Genomic DNA, 17,500 nt, shown 5'->3' on the forward strand with positions numbered 1-17,500 from the left:
GCAGTGAGTACCTCGTGGTGCTTTGACAGAGACCTGAAGCCTTTAATAATTTGCTGTGTTAGCACAGTTCAGTGTGTGTATTGTACATTATAAACTACCCTGCTCGACTTCCCTTCTCTCTCTTTTTCTCTCTCACTGACCTGCAGTATTGTTTATCCAGAGCCATGCCTTGACAAAGTGCTTGAAAGAATGGAAGATCGATCTCCTAGCGTTGTCTCATCGACCTGGCATCAAAGGGGAAAACTCCTCTTGAATATTCAGCTCTCATTTTCCCAGCTACTCATCTGATCAGCTGCTGTTGCTACTGCCAAGCTGTGCTCAGGGACCAGCGGGCGTGCCCAGAGAAGGTCAAGATTAAGGGCGTGGAATCTTTCTCTCCAGAGCTGGTTGACTAGCTGACATGCCCTGTGCTCTGCCCAGCAGTCACGTCGAACACTGCCAGGCACGTACAGCCAGACGCTTGTCCTTACAGAATCACAGGTTCTGTTCTGATGAGCTGGCCTCAGACCACTTGAACGAGAAACACTCACCAGCTGAAATGTCCTTTGTCAAGTCTTCTGCTGAGGAAAAAGGCAAACAGCAAGTGACCTTAAAATCTACAGTGCTACAAAAAAAAGAAATAATGAGACCTGTTTTGAAAGCTTTTGCACGGAGGAGCTCCCTGCATTATCAATAAGACCAGGCGCACGAAGTACAGTACAGCATTACACAAAGGGGTCAACTAAAGATCCGAGCTGCAAAACGGTTCTGATTGAAGTCACAGATACCATTTACAGCAGGTTGGCATTTTTTAAAGTGGGTCACAAATTGATAGGAGTGGCATCACTTTATAGCCTCTCTTGGAAGTCTATGCATGTGCACAGGGGGCTTACAGTACTGACCTAAAACCAGGCTGCAAACTGCAAAGTTTTTAAAAGAATCTGCATTCAGTTGCTCTGGGAAAAAGCGTTTATCTCATGAAGAACCTTCTTTGATGCTCTGCACCGGGGAACCTCAGACTGGCACATCTGTCACGTGCATCCTCCACCATTGAAAAACATCTGGCATGCACAGCTGTCCAGAGAACTCCGAAAGAGAGAAGCATCTGGCATTCACACATCTCTTCACACACCTATGATTCACCTTGCAGTTCCTCCCTGAAGATCTCACAAGTTACCATCATGGAACTACCACCCTTCTGGCTGCTGTCTCCTGAATGTAGAATGGAGTTCTACGTTCTTCTCAGTAGCAAGCATGATTATTGTGAGACAGTGGTTCATTCACCAGCTTGCTTGTCTTTGAAGGGAGTGACTGTCCAGAAGAAACAACTTGTACTCCTGTGCTGGCGTGCCAGGAGTTGGACTCTTTCTTCAAAGGCTGGTGTGATTCGCATACTGTTTAGAGGCTTTGAAGGATGAGTTAGAAATCAGGTCAACATTGTGTTGCAGACAGCCCATAGCAACGGGTCACGGCCCCCAACGCTAAAGGAGCTCTTTCTGGAAGCAATTATTTTCACTGTGCACACAGACACTCGCACACCCGTTCCTGTTAATAAAGGAAGCTCATCGATCAGTCCCCTGATAATGAGCATGAAGGAGATTCCAATCAAAGGCAGCCTGTATTTCCTCACATATTGGATCAGTTTTGCAAAGACCCGTTATTAGATAAAACTGTTCCCCAGGCATCTAGTTTATTACTTTTCAATACAAAATGCTGGTAAATAAGGCAAGTATAATTGTATTCATTCTTTCCTATTAAAGTGAGATTTCAGTATGTGATCTGGCTAATGTTCTCCCCTCCTTCCTTGCACCCCCTCCTAATGTTGCTATCTTCCACATCAAAACATCTAACAGTGAAGGACCCGGTATGCACTGAAGTGTAATGCATGCCAACCTGGGAATCAGCACTGAGACAATGAGAGCGTGGAGCTTTTTCAATTCAGACCTGAAGCTCTGCCTTATCCCATCCGCCCCCCCCCCCCCAGACCAACAGGCAGGGCACAGAGCGGTGTGTGCTCTACCCAGAGTGCCAGTTCAATGTGCAGCCCGGCTGACAGGCTGTGACTACGTAGGGCACCTATATGGCAGAGGCACCTGCTCTGGTGCTGCAATGCTTTCTGTGTGTGCATTCACAGGGGGGCAGTGCTGGATTGTCAGCAGTGACAATGGTATTGTCTTTAACCCTGCAATACCCACTTGTGATACAATGCTTTATAATTTGCCACCCCCTCAGTAGCATAGTGTGTTCACAATGCCACATGTGCAACACGTGATGTGTTGCCAGGCAGATCTTTGTGTTTGGTGTAGGAATGGTGTTCTCTTTGGGCAATACAGCCTTAGACTAATCTTTACAATGCTTATCTAGGCTTTACCATGCATCCATTATACAGTGTGCAATGTGTTTACTATGGTAAACCCTTTTAATGGGAGAGGCTAGTATCTCTGTTGAGGGATCGGAATGGAATGCAGTAAGCTTATCACTCTCCTGTCTGCTCATAGCTTCATGCAAGATGCAGTGTGTAGTATGTCTGGGCCATTCCAGGAACTGAAGTGAATTAATAAGACAGACACAGAGGGACCAAACAAACAACATTGTTTAACAAACTCCATTTTTTTATCAACTGTCCCTTTATCTTTCTTTACAAACTACTGTTGGTTCCCACAAGGGGGCGTGCTCTCATCCTCTGCCCTGGGCAGGTCAGTGTCCGGCTCCATGGAAACTGTGGAATAAAAAAACACAGGAAGGGTTCAGGACAGGTTCGACGCAAGGATTGGGGCTGGCTGGGGCGTCTGTTCTCACAGTGGTTTAATCTGCCAAACCAGAAAGCAGAGCTGTTTAATAACGGTCTCGTGAGTGCTCTCATGTTGAGTAACACAGCTTAAGAATATCTCATAGTGAGATCTATTAACAAAACCGCTGTCAACTGGAAAAGGGCCTTTGTTGTCTGAGTTCTTTCTGAGGGTTGCAAACCAGATGCAATCTGGGGCTCCACCGGGATCATTGCTGCCAAGCAAGACAAATTTGAATATTTAATTTGTCTGACAGTTTTGTTGTTTGTCTTCTTGAGGGATTTACCTGATAACTAAGAGAGAAACCATGGAATTGTATATTTTTGTTTGAAATGTTACCAGAAAACTCATTCTCCCAGCCCCAGGTTGTTCGTTTCTTTTGCCTAAATATTGCTCTTTCAAAGATAATTTGAATGGTTCTCAAAGGGTAGGCTGAATCAGATACATGTTGTCGAGCCATGCAGGCTTACTCAAGTTTAGACTGTGCTAATAAGGGTAGCTCTGACTGTAATGACCGGCTCACCTGTGTTAGCTGTCCTTCTTGCGCAGGTACTTCCTCATCACGCTGCTAACGTCTCTCTCATGACCCTCTGCTTCTTGCTGCTGCATCTCCTCCTCCCCCAGCTCCCCCTGAGCTCTGCTGGGACGTGCTCTTCTGGCCCCTGCACTCTCTATGCTACGGAGCGACACAGTGGATCCCTTGGAGTCAGAGTCAGAGTTGGAGTCGGATCCCCCCTTATGAGCTGCAGTCTTGGGCGAGGGCAGCTCCCCAAAGTGGACGCTGAGTGTCCGCCTGCCCTCCCTGTGCTCCACCCCGCTCCGGGCCAGGCTGCTGCTGGACTGGGCCCTGCGGATGGCAGGCAGGATCTCCGGCTCCATGTCATCTCCTTTGCTCTCCACCGTCTTGTCTTCATCCGTCAGGTTGCTCAGCCTCCGGTTTCTGAAGACCAGCGGCTCCTTCCCCAGCTGCACCTCCTCCCCGTCCTCTTCCACTGCGATAGACAGCCCCAGGCGCTTCCGGATTGGTGTCAGGACCCTGGAGAGGGGCCAGGACAACTCCTCTTCTTCTGTAGCAGCCTCCAGGATGGGAAGAGTATGGCGGGGGGTGCCGGGGCTGGGGGACAGGGCCTCACAGGAGCTGAATCGGGTCACCCTCCGGTCCCCTGTGGATTCAGGGAGGGACCTAAGGCTGGCCGATCGAGTCATGCGAGGGCTCAGGGCAGAGCTGGCAACGGCCTGGCTGGCATCCTGAGGCTCAGAGGTGTGTCTGAAGAAGGTGGGCCTGAAGGACATCTCTGAGCCCACACTCTTCACGTCTTCCTGCTCAAGCATGGAGCTGCCACGCCTTCTCAGCACCGACGCTGCTGTAGTCTGGTATATAGGCAGCGTGTCAACCCCCTCCCGCCCCACTCCACTCCCCTGGTCAGCTCGCTCGCTCCCCCGCTTGCGACGCAGCTCTTCCAGGAACTCTGACAGTGCCAGCGAGCTGGGGGCCCGCTCCCTCTCCTCTATCTCTGCGGACCCTGTAGAGCCTGTGGATTCTGCCAGGGGCGACGTGACTCTACGCCTGGCTCCCTCCCCGAAGCTGTTCTGTGACTGGCTGTCCTGGTCCTGGCCCAGCTCCCTCCTCCGCAGGCTGAGCACGCTGAGCGAGGAGCCCGGCCTGCTCCCCTCCGAGTCTCTGGGGAGCGACCTGTCAGGAGGAGCAGGGTGTTAGCCTCATCACTGTAGGCACAGAGGATTGGTGTAGCGGGGTACGTAGAAGTATAGCACAGTGCATAGATTAAATCAATACATGAACACATGCATTCATAAAAAACTATAGTGGAAATTGAATTGGTAAAAAAACAGCAGAGTATAAATGGACTGCAGTGAAAACGGACTACCAGCATGGTAATGCTCCCTTTTTATTTTGTGGAATCGTATCACAGAAGTCTGAGTTGTTGTTATTTATTTTCTTTTGACAATGGAGAAGCCGGTTCACTAGAGGAGCCAGAGACAGGGAGATATAAATAGATCTCAGGTAACAAAGGCAGAGCGCATGTCAGACAGAGGAGGAGGAGGAGGAGATCCTGTCTGTCTGACTAATACCAGGGCCAGACAGGGAGAGAGAGAAGCGAGCACTGGACTGAATGCTGATACCAGGCACCTGCTTCACTCAGAGTGCTGCCTTCCTGGGACATACTTGTGTTCACTGCAATCAAGCTGATGTAATGAGCGTCTCAAGGGATGACCAAGGGTGTGTCTTAGAAACAGGGCCATAGTTTGTAAAGTTGGGAAAAGGACTCAGAAAATATGTTGGACAATTAGGTATCCTACTTGCTGGTATACTAACTGCTGGGAGCGCTGTAAAAATATTCTTAACTAATGAGCCAATTAAACAGTTTAATTAGGTTGAATTAACTGCTAAAATTAGTACTACAAAATAAATGAATAAACGTGTTTCTTAAGCAGTTGCTTTTAGTTGACTAATAAGAGGTGTTATATTGTAAAACAATATCTTTCTTGTATGTCAGGATCATTTTGAACATAAGAACATAAGAAAGTTTACAAACGAGGGGAGTCCATTCGGCCCATCTTGCTTGTTTGGTTGTTAGTAGCTTATTGATCCCAGAACCTCATCAAGCAGTTTCCTGAAGGATCCCAGGGTGTCAGCTTCAAAAACATTACTGGGCAGTTGTTTCCAGACCCTCACAATTCTCTGTGTAAAAAGGTGCCTCCTATTTTCTGTTTTAAATCCCCCCTTGTCTAATCTCCATTTGTGATCCTTGTTTTTTTTTTCAAGTCCCTTGGGTCGACATTGTCAATACCTTTTAGAATTCTGAATGCTTGAATCAGGTCACCGTATAGTCTTCTTTGTTCAAGACTGAATAGATTTAATTATTTCAGCCTGTCTGCATATGACATGCCTTTTAAACCCGGAATAATTCTGGTCGCTCCCTTGGTTCTCAGTTCTCTTACCTGACGCTGTACATACTCATGGTGTCGGACGCAGACTGTCTGGCCACGCTGCCGGCCGCGCTGCTTCCGTAGGGGGATCCGGGGCCCCGGGGGACCCCCAGCCAGGACCTGATCCCCTCCTCGGGGTCCACACTGACCATGGATCCCACAGTGGACTGTCTGTCTCTGTCAGGAGAAAACAGCAGCCAGGAAAAGAGAAAACGCATCATGGGATTGCAGTACAGTGCAATTAGATGTGCTGGCATTCTAGCTGAAGCCCTCGGCGTCCTTTTTGAAGTGTGAAAATAGAATTTCTGTGCCATTGTTCTGCCAACAGTGCATTCGGTGAAGTGTAGATTAGCAACCTAATCACTACAGGGATGGAAATAAGACTCCTATTGCATAGCAGTGTCACCCGTTTCAGGTTTTAATACATGCTTGATTAGATACAGTGCATTGATAACAAGCTCCTATTAAACTGGTATTAAAACTAGGAGTGGATCAAACTGCTTTGCAAGGGGACTAATTATACTACAATATTTGCCCTGTAGAAGTGGTAGCAGCTAAGGTTCTACATTGCAGACTTAGCTGCTATGGATGTGCAGTGCAGACTGGAGCAAGGGTGCTCCAGTGGTGCAGTGAATGCAAGCCGTACTTAGCAGTAATATCAAAACTGCAGTAAAACGGAGATTTCTAAGCACAGGCGGAAATGTTTTTCAATAACTTTTTACAAGGGTTGCTCCACTGAGCTGCTTCCGGTTCGGCCAGGATGAGAACCTGTTAAAGGTTTGCATGTCGTGTCCAAGGGGGTCCAGGAAGATGACCACAGCACAGGTTCGCACGCGCTTGCTCACAATGAGAAAGCATAACGTCACAAACAGAGATACATGACAATAACCCAGCCGACACACTGCATCAAGCGCAGACACAGAGACAACGGCAAGAGCAAGAGAGCCACCCATCTCGCATCTCTGAGGAGCTGTCCACTGCCTCAGTGCTGAACCCAGCGCCGAATTCAGCAGGGACTTCAATTACCTGGTGCACTTTGCTATATTGTATTGAATTAGCAGGCTCTCAGAGTTGCTGTACAAACACACATGCAGTTATTCTTTATATCAAACGAACCAGACCGTTCCAAGGGTTGATCCATGCCAACCGCTGCTAAATGACAGCCATGCATGATAGAAGATCACACTCTGCCCCAGTGCAAAGAGACGCTCCAGACTCCAACGTTACACAGTATCATTCTTCTTGTTCCATTTCAAATATTGTTCCTACACAATTCCAGAGGGTCTTTCTAATGAAGCACAGTTCACAAGCGCTGAGTTAGTTCGTTCATGGAAAGAAATGCTAGCCCACGGCGTAAAGCAGAGGAGAGAATCGACAAGGGTTTTCTTACAAGTCTCGCTTCCTGTCAAAGGAGTCCACTGCTGTCTGGACGCTGTGTGGAAGGAGAGAGGAGAGGACTGTGAGTCCTGAGTCTGACACCTGCAGACAACTTCAGGAAGGACCGGGGCAGAGAAACTGCAGAGAACTGGACTAGTAGCTGGAGTGCAGTTCCACCAGTGCGTGTGCGTGTGCGCGTGTGCGTGTGCGTGCGTGCGTGTGTGTCCCTCTCAGCACAGTACAGTCTATGCGGTTGTTGATATCGCGTGTCTCACACTTGCTTTTCTCTCAGGCTCATGGAAAATGTCAAACTTCAACATACCTTTCCATCCCGACTGATCACTGATTAAAGGGCAAACGAAAATGAAAGTTTGGAAGAAGAAAAAACAAAAAAAACAATGTTACAAACATTGCAAGCACTCCATTATGCGTCTCTCTTTAGCTCATTAATACTTTCCTTCTGAACCCCCCCCCCCTCCCAGCGCTACTTTGCAATGCTCTGCACAGTGGTTCCTGCTCACTGATGGCTGTTTGAATTCATATGAGTAAAATAAGATCAAACAAAGCTAGCCCCTGGTGAGCGCGGTGTTGCTGATCTCTAATAACCCTAAAGCAATGCAGGTGCTTTGCTGCAAATCTGCCTGCTGATCCAGACCACAGCAGGTCTGAAGCTGCCTGCAATACAGACCCATCTGCAGCACCAGTAATAGGAACTATATTTGCATCATTCATTAGCGACATTTTCCTAATAGCCTACCGCATGCAGCAATGACATTACCCAGCGCATGGTGTTTATGCTGATAGAAGAAAAAATTGTATAAGGTGTCCGTCCCTGTTGGTGTAATTAACTGCAACCAAAAATGTATAAAGTCACGATCGCTATTAGAATCTAGAGCACTGTGTTTTGAATGTTCTGACATCACAGCTGCTGTAAGTCCACAGACCGGAGCAAAGAGAGCTGGGCTGCAGTGTGGAAGGCAGTGGGTTTGAATAGCTCAGTGGTTACAGTGCTGGGCTGCAGTGTGGAAGGCAGTGGGTTTGAGTAGCTCAGTGGTTGGAGTGCTGGGCTGCAGTGTGGAAGGCAGTGGGTTTGAATAGCTCAGTGGTTACAGTGCTGGGCTGCAGTGTGGAAGGCAGTGGGTTTGAGTAGCTCAGTGGTTGGTGCTGGGCTGCAGTGTGGAAGGCAGTGGGTTTGGGTAGCTCAGTGGTTAGAGTGCTGGGCTGCAGTGTGGAAGGCAGTGGTTTGAGTAGCTCAGTGGTTAGAGTGCTGGGTTGCAGTGTGGAAGGCAGTGGGTTTGAGTAGCTCAGTGGTTAGAGTGCTGGGCTGCAGTGTGGAAGGCAGTGGGTTTGAGTAGCTCAGTGGTTAGAGTGCTGGGCTGCAGTGTGGAAGGCAGTGGGTTTGAGTAGCTCAGTGGTTAGAGTGCTGGGCTGCAGTGTGGAAGGCAGTGGGTTTGAGTAGCTCAGTGGTTAGAGTGCTGGGCTGCAGTGTGGAAGGCAGTGGGTTTGAGTAGCTCAGTGGTTAGAGTGCTGGGCTGCAGTGTGGAAGGCAGTGGGTTTGAGTAGCTCAGTGGTTAGAGTGCTGGGCTGCAGTGTGGAAGGCAGTGGGTTTTGAGTAGCTCAGTGCTTGTACAAGCAATCCAGTATGCTAGTTATATTTGGATAGTTCTATTTATAATTATATATAAACATCCAGCTGAAGCCAATTCCTGTAATGAGAGATTTTACCTTTCAGAGTCACTTTCATCACTGGACTCTTCCTCCAGGGCAGTCTGTAGATCCGCGATGCGCTTGATTGATGTCTCTAGATCGGCCTGTAATGTCTGCCTGACTGCACTCAGCTCCTCCACCCTCATCTCCTGCAGAGAGAGTGGAGACAGAATAACAATGAGGGACCACCTGGGAGTGGCTTGCTTGGTGGCACGGACGCGGCTGCCTTGTGAAATTCAAAGCCTGTACTTAAACAGAAAGCTATCAACGCTCTGGAGAAGTAAAGGTCGACTGAAGGTCGATGTACGAGAGATGAAAGGGTTGCCTGCCCCCCAATCAGCTTTGGCCTCTTTGATTCAGGACAGAGGAGCACAGCACGGGCCTGGGGATGAGGAGCACAGGGGGTGGAGCTGGGCTTTGTAGCTCTGTTTCAGACAGTACCAGGGTACACCAGGGTCACTGCATTAGGACAGGAACAACTGTGTTAACCAAAGATTTACATCATGATCTATCCAGATGATGTTGTTATACTAAACATTTACTGTAACCCAAACGTTCACTAACCACTACACTGCCGGTCCCTCAGCTCTAACCATTAAACCACACTGCCTCCCAGTCTCTCAGCTCTACCACTAGAACACACTGCCTCCCTACCTGTCCTCAACACTAAGCACTGGACTACACTGTCTCCCAGTCCCTCAGTCCCAGTCTATTAGCTCTACACCAGGGAACACTTCTCCTCAGTCTCAAGAACCTAACTCTGGTTGTACCCCCCCTCTGATTCTCAGTGACATACTCATGCCACATGCCCTGGTCATGCTTCCCGCGGTGCTTCTGCAGTGTTAGCTAATGGACTGACAGCTCCTGGGATTCACAGAGAACCCAACACAGCCATCACATTCAACCAGCTACATCTACCCAGCCCTCAGAACAATGCAAACCACGACATTGTTTCACTCAGTCTCTCTTTAAAAGTGCAAGTTCATATCACCATGGCAACCACCGGTCATTCCCTAGGCACTGGAGGAATGTTAATATAAAATATTCACAAACAGAAAAATAAACTGTCTCTGTCATCCCCACAACTGGAAGGCTAGCGGCTGAAATGAAATAGCTTTTCTCTGCCGTATTAGGTGTATAATGCATGAAGGGAGGTTTAATTAATGTATATGAAAAAGACATGTTGGTTTATCTCAGCTGTTCTGTCCAGGGGGGAATAAATACCCCTGCTGCCCCCCAAAATATTTTCAAAGTAGTATCCAAACCCAGGAAAGAAGTCTAATGTTGCCAGTCCCCAGTGATCCTCTAATGAGATCAGCTGGAATTAATTTGTACATTTCTGAGGAGCAATATCCAGCATTTCTCTCCTTGCATCTTAAAAGCATTCAAACTGTAGCAGCTTGCATGTTACTCTTAACTAGCAAGAGCTGAATAATTCAGCAATGGAGTTCGCGTCCGTGGGCAAGCGAGTTTGCAAAAGCACTCTCAAACATTAACGTGACCCGGTTATTAAACCAATCCCAGAGGCTCAGCGCTCAGGAGGATTCACTCAGGGCACCGCCTGGGGGTTCTCAGCTCATCAATAGCAAAACTTGTTCATTATTCATAGGACAGACTGCACTGGGACCCGACCCCTGTCTGCTACCGGGCGTGGAGTGGGGTTTCTCTACTCTCCGAGTCCTACCAGCTCGACTCTGCGCCGGCTGCTCTCCAGCTCACTGCGGGCCAGGTCCTCCATCTCCACTCTCATCTCCTGCAGCCGCTGCTGGTAGTACTGGGCATGCTCCTTCTCCCGGGCCTCCGTCTCGGCAGCATGCTCCAGCTCCTCCCCCATCCGCACCACGCTGTCCCTCAGCCGCAGCACCAGCACCTAGGAAGGAGAAGAGGCAGTCAGAGGTGCTATACAGTGTAGCTCAGACACACACGCACACACACAAACAGAGACACACATGCACACACATACACACAGAGACACACACACGTGTCACACACTTCGGTTCAGGTGTGATTGCCAGACAAGTGCATGAAAATTCAGACCTGTAGGACTTTGTAGAATGACAGAACAATTAAGAGCTTCTCCATATAAGGGCTTGGATTACTTGTACAAAAATAAAATGACTAACTATTTCAATGTGAAGCGCGCGTGTGCACCGTGCGGCGCTGATGCAGCAGGGTATTCATATCGCTGTGTGCGCGAGGGCTCTGTCCTCAGCTGCACTCACCTCAAACCTCTTGATCTGACCACTCTGAAACTCCAGCTTGTTCTCCAGGTCACGGATCAGCGCCTCCTGTCTGCTGACGATGCTGCGTTCCACCATGGACCCTTCCATGAAGCTGACACGACTCAGACTGGCTTGCAGCTGTGAGCCCAGGACAGGCAAAGAGAAGCCAGAGGGTGAGAGGACTGGGCCTGGCTGGAGATTGACTACCTTTCTTTTTTTAATATTTAGAGTGCCCAATTATTTTTCATCCCAATATAGAATGTCTGATTATTTTTCTCCCCTCACCGCCCCACACAGCTCAGGAAAGGGAATTTGTGTGTTTGGAGGTTGCTAATTACACACATGGTGTAGTTACAAGGTAGCAGCGCATCTATTTACAAAAGATACAATGTTGGCAGTTGTGTGGCATCTTTTGTAATTAAACTGCATCTTATCAATTATGATTTCTTAAAGCAAGCCATGCCTCACCTTCTCCTGCAGGCTCTGCCTCTCCTTCTTGGCTTCCTCCAACTCAGCCTGCAGCTCCCTGATCTGACTGATGTCACTGGATGACTGTGCAAACAGAGGTGGACAGGTCAGTGCAGGACATCACCTCACCACCCCCCTTGTCCAACATCCCCTTATTACACATAGCTTGATCACATGCAATCCGATCAGGACCGATCTGCAGCCCCTGGGTGCTGCTGTTTACCTGAGCAGTACTCAACCAATCAATCAACCAATCAATCAATCAAAACTTGTACTTATCCAGATGGGTCATTTGAGAACAAATTCTCATTTCCAATGATGACCTGGCAAGATTCTCACACGACTACAGCAAACAACACCAAACACAATACATGCGAAAAAAACACATAATCAATCATAAAACTCAGCTGCAGCTCAGCAGGAACAGAAGTCAGTCAGCAATGCATCGCCTTGTATGCAGAGAGGGCCAGTTCATGAGACTGAAAAGGTCACAATGGCAAGTTCTGTAAGGGGCTCACAGTGACAAATCCTACAGCAGAATGGTATGCAACATGTGGTGCTGAACCTGTGCAATGAGGGCCTTGTGCTTCTTCATGAGCTCGTTCAGATCCTCCTGGTCCTCCTCGATCCTCTTCAGCAGGTCTGCCTTCTCATGCTGGAGCTGGAACAGCTGCTCATCCACCTGCACAGAGAGGGAAGAGATCAGACTCTGCAGCAAACGGGAACACAGTGCAGCCGAGCAGGCAGCTCCTTCATCAGGGGGGGTGACCCATTGAGGGGCAACTGCTGGGGGTGACGGGGCAATAGCAGGGAGAGACGGTGTACGTGTACACACAGGACTAGTAGGGGCATGGCACATCCCACAATGAGGCTGTCCTAGATGTCTATCTTAGGACAGTTCAGGAACAGTCTTCATTACTAACTTACTGCATCTGTTTCTGACATTAAACAAACCATCTTCAACAGGATTCCCCCTCCTAAACTCTCCTGAGCCCCTGAGCACAGCATGCAGTGCTCGATTCATGGGATTCCTGGATGATTTAAGTTGTGAAACTCTGAGGAGCATGGAGAGCAGTGTGCCTGCACAGAGGGGTAACACCTGAATTGCTGTGTTCATCCCCAGCCCAGCCCAGCTCTCAGGTGGTGTTCATACCAGACTCTTGTTCTGGCAGATGTTTTCCAGCTCCAGCTGTGCACTGTCCAGTTCCATCATCAGAGTCTTATGCATCTTCTCAGCCTGCACATATCTGGTCTCGCTCTCCGCTAGCTGTGGGAAAGGTAAGGGCAGACTGCATCAATACTGTGTTTCTATTGGTCCATTACAGGATTCTTTATTCTTAATTTAGTCATACTTAGCAAATGCTGACTAACCTTAGAGGTAAAGAACAGAAGAGCATTATAGAAAGGTTATGAATGGGAGGAGGCATCTCCTCAAACCTCATCTTGCTTCTAGCAGCTTACTGATCGCAGACCTCATCTAAGATGAGATGTGCCTCATTAATCCATAGCTCTGCAGTGACAGTCATATTCCCTTCCCTGCACTTTGGAAGAGGAATGGAGTTTAAATGCTCCAGGTCAGGTTTTTTAGATAACTTCTAATAATGAATTACAGGCAGAAAGTGCAGCTCCTACACTTTCTGAAGGCTGCAGGTGTTTTCTCTGTGGTTCATGAATCGTTAACATTAAACCTGAGAATGAATCCCATAGACACATCATTATTAAATGTGTTTTAAACGGTTTATTACTGGTGTAGGACACTATGGCGCTAAAGGCTTTCTCCTCACGGAGTCAGTCGGCTCTGCAGTTTGCAGAACGGCTCGATTCTGGTGTGGTTGAGTTCAGTTCACACCCCCAGTAGGACCAAATAAAACCCATCAAAAATCCCAGAGAAGCCTGGTTACTGCCTCCAGCCTCCCTGGGAATAATTCAGTCAGCCAGGCACTCAAACCTGTCAGCTACGGCTACCTGTTCATCAGCCCAGAAGATTATGCAGGATCTCTGTAATGGGTTGGGAATGGCACTTCCATGCATAGACAGTGCTCTGCAGGGCAGCGCAAGTCAATAGATTACACCAGATCTACATTACCCAGCACTGTGCCCACAGAGCAAGTTTCTGATCTCTTCATTCCTAATGTCTGCCTCGGGTTCTTCCCTGTGCACGCACTATACATTCTAATGTGGACGCGCTGCCTGGTTTGAAATCAGAGGGGGCTTCATATTAAATCACTTAAGCCTTGCTGACAGCTGCTGCTCCTCCATTCATTTTCATTTCTGAAGCCTCGTCTCCTGTGTCACAGCACTACAGTATTTGTGCTCTCTCTGCCGCATTTAAATAAGAAAAACAGAAAAAAGCAATCGTATACCTCGCTGTGTTCGTAAAACTCAGAGCGCAGCGACTTACTATCTATACTGTGAAATTCACGGTCCGTGTCCAGCTTAGTTCTGAATAGCCTCATGGTCGACTTGTCTTTTAAATCGTTCAACGCGCTTTTGCAGAGGTGAGGTGCTGCATAATGAATAGCCTGGCTTTCATGATTGTGGTGGCACATTTAGAAGAGCATCACACAGTGCACAGCAAGTGAGAGCTAAGGGAACGGGTGTGTTGACGATTTCCCTAGCAGCTCATACGACCCAGTCGTCCACTCCCCCAGCCAGAGCTCCCCAGACCCTTCCCAGTCCTCCCAGTCACACCTGGGACTGCAGCCTCTCTGCCTCCTCTTTGCTGATCCCATTGCTCACTGGATCCTCCAGTGTTCCCAGTATCAGCTGTGCGTCGGCCAGCAGGGTGTGAGTTCTCCTCAGGTCTCTGCGAAGACGCTTTTCCACATCAAAATCACGATGCCCGATCTGAGGGGGGTGAAGGGTGCATGTTACTGGGGGGGAGAGACTCACAAAACTGCAAAAAAACTAGTATTTTTGAATTTTTTATTTGTCGTGCATTTTTGGAAAGAAGTGGAGCAAACGCTTAGTAATTCTCTGAGTTTGTTTCCTAATCCGTCGACCCACCTCACGTCTCCTCGGGGGCAGGGAGGGTCGTGTTTCAACAATTAATGAAATCATCAAACCCATCACTGAGCTCATTTACTTAACACTGGCCAGGATTAGCTCTCACTAATAAATCTGCAAACATTTATAAGTTAATTGGTGCACAAACCGTGAAATGTGCAAGCCACAGCCTGAGCCTGTCTAGAACCAGCGGGCTCTGTGAGGGTGGGAGGGGCTGCAATCATGCTGAACGCCCCAGGCCTGCCTGCTGGGACATCCCTGGGATTGGTTGGGATTCATGGTCCCATGTGCTTGACCCAAACCAAGGCCTTACCTGCTCACACAGGGTGGCTATCAGCCCCTCTAGGTCCAGCTTTTCGTGCAGAACCAGCTGCTTCTCCTCATACTCCTGCTCCAACTGCATCTCCAACTGCCGCAGCTGAGGACAGACACACAGACATCTACTATCAGACAGGAGCAGCAAGGAGGACAGAAGACACACAGACGCTGTCTTCTAGATCCCCGGACGACCCAGTCTCTGAGAGCGCCTGGTGATACAGAACCCTCTCTCTGATCCTGTACTCCCTCTGAAAGGCTATTTTATAAAAGGTCCTTCCATACACTCTTCTATACCCCTATAGATCCCTCCTCTTCTCTCTCAGACCCTGTTCACTGTCTCTCCTCTCTCCTAGGTCTTTTCCCTGTTTGTTCCCTGTCTCTTCCATGGTTTTCCTGGATCTTTTTTAGCTCCACTGGCTCCCCTAGATCTCCCCTGGCTCCCCTAGACCTCCCCTGGCTCCCCTAGGTCTCCCCCTTCCTCCTACCCGTCTCTGGGATGATTTCTGCACATCCTCCAGCTCCTCCTCTTTGTCCTCCAGCTCCTTCTGGTGGATCTGCTTCATCCTCTCCATCTCCATCTCGAACCGCAGCCTCGTCTGCAGGGTGAGAGGGCAGAGGTGGGGGGGTAAGAGGTGGGGCAGCACGGCCAGTCTCCTGAGACCCGAGCTTCTCTTACAGACTCCCGGAGATTGAGCCTCAGAGGCACCCCTTTACTATCTCCATGTGTGATTATACTGCTCCTGGCAGCTGCTGAATGAGGTGACTCACTAACATCCATGGCAAAGTGATTCCCCAATCTTGTGAGATGCCCCATGCATGCCCCAATCTTGTGAGATGCCCCATGCATGCCCCAATCTTGTGAGATGCCCCATGCATGCCCCAATCTTGTGAGAAGTGAAACTTTACAGGACCCACTTGTGTCTATAGCCAGGGCTCCCCTGTGTGTCTATAGTCATGGCTCCCCTTTGTGTCTATAGCCAGGGCTCCCCTGTGTGTCTATAGTCATGGCTCCCCTGTGTGTCTATAGTCATGGCTCCCCTTTGTGTCTATAGCCAGGGCTCCCCTGTGTGTCTATAGTCATGGCTCCCCTTTGTGTCTATAGCCAGGGCTCCCCTGTGTGTCTATAGTCATGGCTCCCCTTTGTGTCTATAGCCAGGGCTTCCCTTTGTGTCTATAGTCATGGCTCCCCTTTGTGTCTATAGCCAGGGCTCCCCTGTGTGTCTATAGCCAGGGCTCACCTGCTCATGTTGCTGGATTGTGTCTGCCTGCTTGGTGAGCTCAGCGGTCAGCTCCTTCACTCTCACCTCCAGCTCCCTCAGCTGCTTCTTCAGCGTGGCGGCCGAGTCGGGGTGGAGGGTCTGTGGCATGGCCAGGTCCTGCAGCTGAGTGTCTAGCTCTTCCTTCTGCTGGAGCAACAAGGCCAGCTCCGACTGCCCCTCCTAGAGAGAGAGAGAGAGCGAGAGAGAGAGAGCACCACCCCCTTTTTCATTACACTGCTTCAGCACAGCCAGGCTTTTTCAAACCAAATTTCTTGCTTGCCTGGCATTCAGGTACACTACAGTAGTTGTACCTGGATGCTGCGCTGCAGTTTGAAGATCTCTGACCGGATGCTGTTGTTCTCCTGGGACACTTTCTCTCGGAGGTCCCTCTCCAAGGAAGCCTCTCCCAGGGCCTGGGCCAGCTCTGTATCGAACCTGTATATAAACCCACAGGCTTCGTTAACACTGCAGCTGGAACCAGCATATCTCTCTCTCTCTCTCTCTCTCACCTCCTCTGTTTCTTCTCCAGGTCGTGGTTCCGCCCCTGCTGGCTCTCCATGAGCACTCGCGTGTCCTGGAGGTCAAAGGTCACCCGTCGACACTTCCTCTTCAGTTGCAAGGCTGCCCGCTTTGTCTCATCAAACTTCCCTTGCAAATCTGTCAGCTGCGGGACAGACAGACAGGCAAAGATACGCAGACAGACAGGCAGAGACACACAGACACATTTAATACAATAAGTGCTTCTGTCTAAATGCCCGTGGTAAAACAATCTCACAGTATGCCATGTGGTCAAACAAAGTATAGTAAAGGACAGGGATAATGCATGAATACGGACAGAAAGACTTGAATAAGGGAAGCTGCTAACATGCAAAAAGGGTAGCACAGACCCGGGCTGTGAAGAGCCTGCTCTCTCTGTCTCCAGAGTTTTCTATGGCCTTGGTGCTATTTCTTTAGGACACGTTGCTTTGTTTACTGCTAGCCCTGATTTCAGTGGAGAGAGCACCCTGAGTGCACATGGGAATACAGGAAGCAATGGCCACTGCATTCACTGCTTCATTCTTCTGCACTCGAGGCTTACAATAAACACGAGACACAGTAATGGAAAGTGTTCCCGAAAGTGAAAAGATGCACTCTGCAGCCCCTTGTGATGGCCTACCTTCAGCTCCAGCTCCTTGCGATCCTGCAGCTCGGACTCCATCCTCTCCTCCATCTGCCGCAGACGCTTCCGCAGGAACTCCATCTCCGTCTGGGCGCAGTCGTAGCGGAGCTGCCACTCGTCCCCTGGGAACACAGAACAGTGGGTCAGGCCTGAGGGAACCCCTCACTCCTCCACTGGGAATCCACATGGGAAACACAGGGCATGAGAGCCACACATTACAGTACATGAAATCATATGGTACCTACCACACACAGGACATAGAGATTG

At 49.2% G+C, this 17,500-nt stretch overlaps 1 protein-coding gene across 1 annotated transcript in view; it reads right to left on the minus strand.

Annotated features, from left to right (window-relative positions):
- Window positions 1–2,564: 2,564 nt before the first annotated feature.
- Window positions 2,565–17,500, minus strand: part of LOC121297068 (unconventional myosin-XVIIIb-like) — a gene marked incomplete at its 5' end in the record, with an annotated part of 25,889 nt that continues 10,953 nt past the window's right edge. Inside the window, 17 exons of the mRNA XM_041223079.1 lie at window positions 2,565–2,698; window positions 3,292–4,461; window positions 5,730–5,894; window positions 7,108–7,149; window positions 8,820–8,950; window positions 10,486–10,671; window positions 11,024–11,161; window positions 11,492–11,575; window positions 12,057–12,173; window positions 12,645–12,758; window positions 14,183–14,338; window positions 14,811–14,915; window positions 15,301–15,411; window positions 16,054–16,254; window positions 16,386–16,509; window positions 16,584–16,738; window positions 17,231–17,355. Of these exons, the coding sequence (XP_041079013.1) occupies window positions 3,297–4,461; window positions 5,730–5,894; window positions 7,108–7,149; window positions 8,820–8,950; window positions 10,486–10,671; window positions 11,024–11,161; window positions 11,492–11,575; window positions 12,057–12,173; window positions 12,645–12,758; window positions 14,183–14,338; window positions 14,811–14,915; window positions 15,301–15,411; window positions 16,054–16,254; window positions 16,386–16,509; window positions 16,584–16,738; window positions 17,231–17,355 (3,119 nt within the window). The remainder of the gene's footprint in view (window positions 2,699–3,291; window positions 4,462–5,729; window positions 5,895–7,107; window positions 7,150–8,819; window positions 8,951–10,485; window positions 10,672–11,023; window positions 11,162–11,491; window positions 11,576–12,056; window positions 12,174–12,644; window positions 12,759–14,182; window positions 14,339–14,810; window positions 14,916–15,300; window positions 15,412–16,053; window positions 16,255–16,385; window positions 16,510–16,583; window positions 16,739–17,230; window positions 17,356–17,500) is intronic.

Source organism: Polyodon spathula, chromosome 22, assembly GCF_017654505.1.
Source record: "Polyodon spathula isolate WHYD16114869_AA chromosome 22, ASM1765450v1, whole genome shotgun sequence".
In the NCBI taxonomy this organism is placed as follows: domain Eukaryota; kingdom Metazoa; phylum Chordata; class Actinopteri; order Acipenseriformes; family Polyodontidae; genus Polyodon; species Polyodon spathula.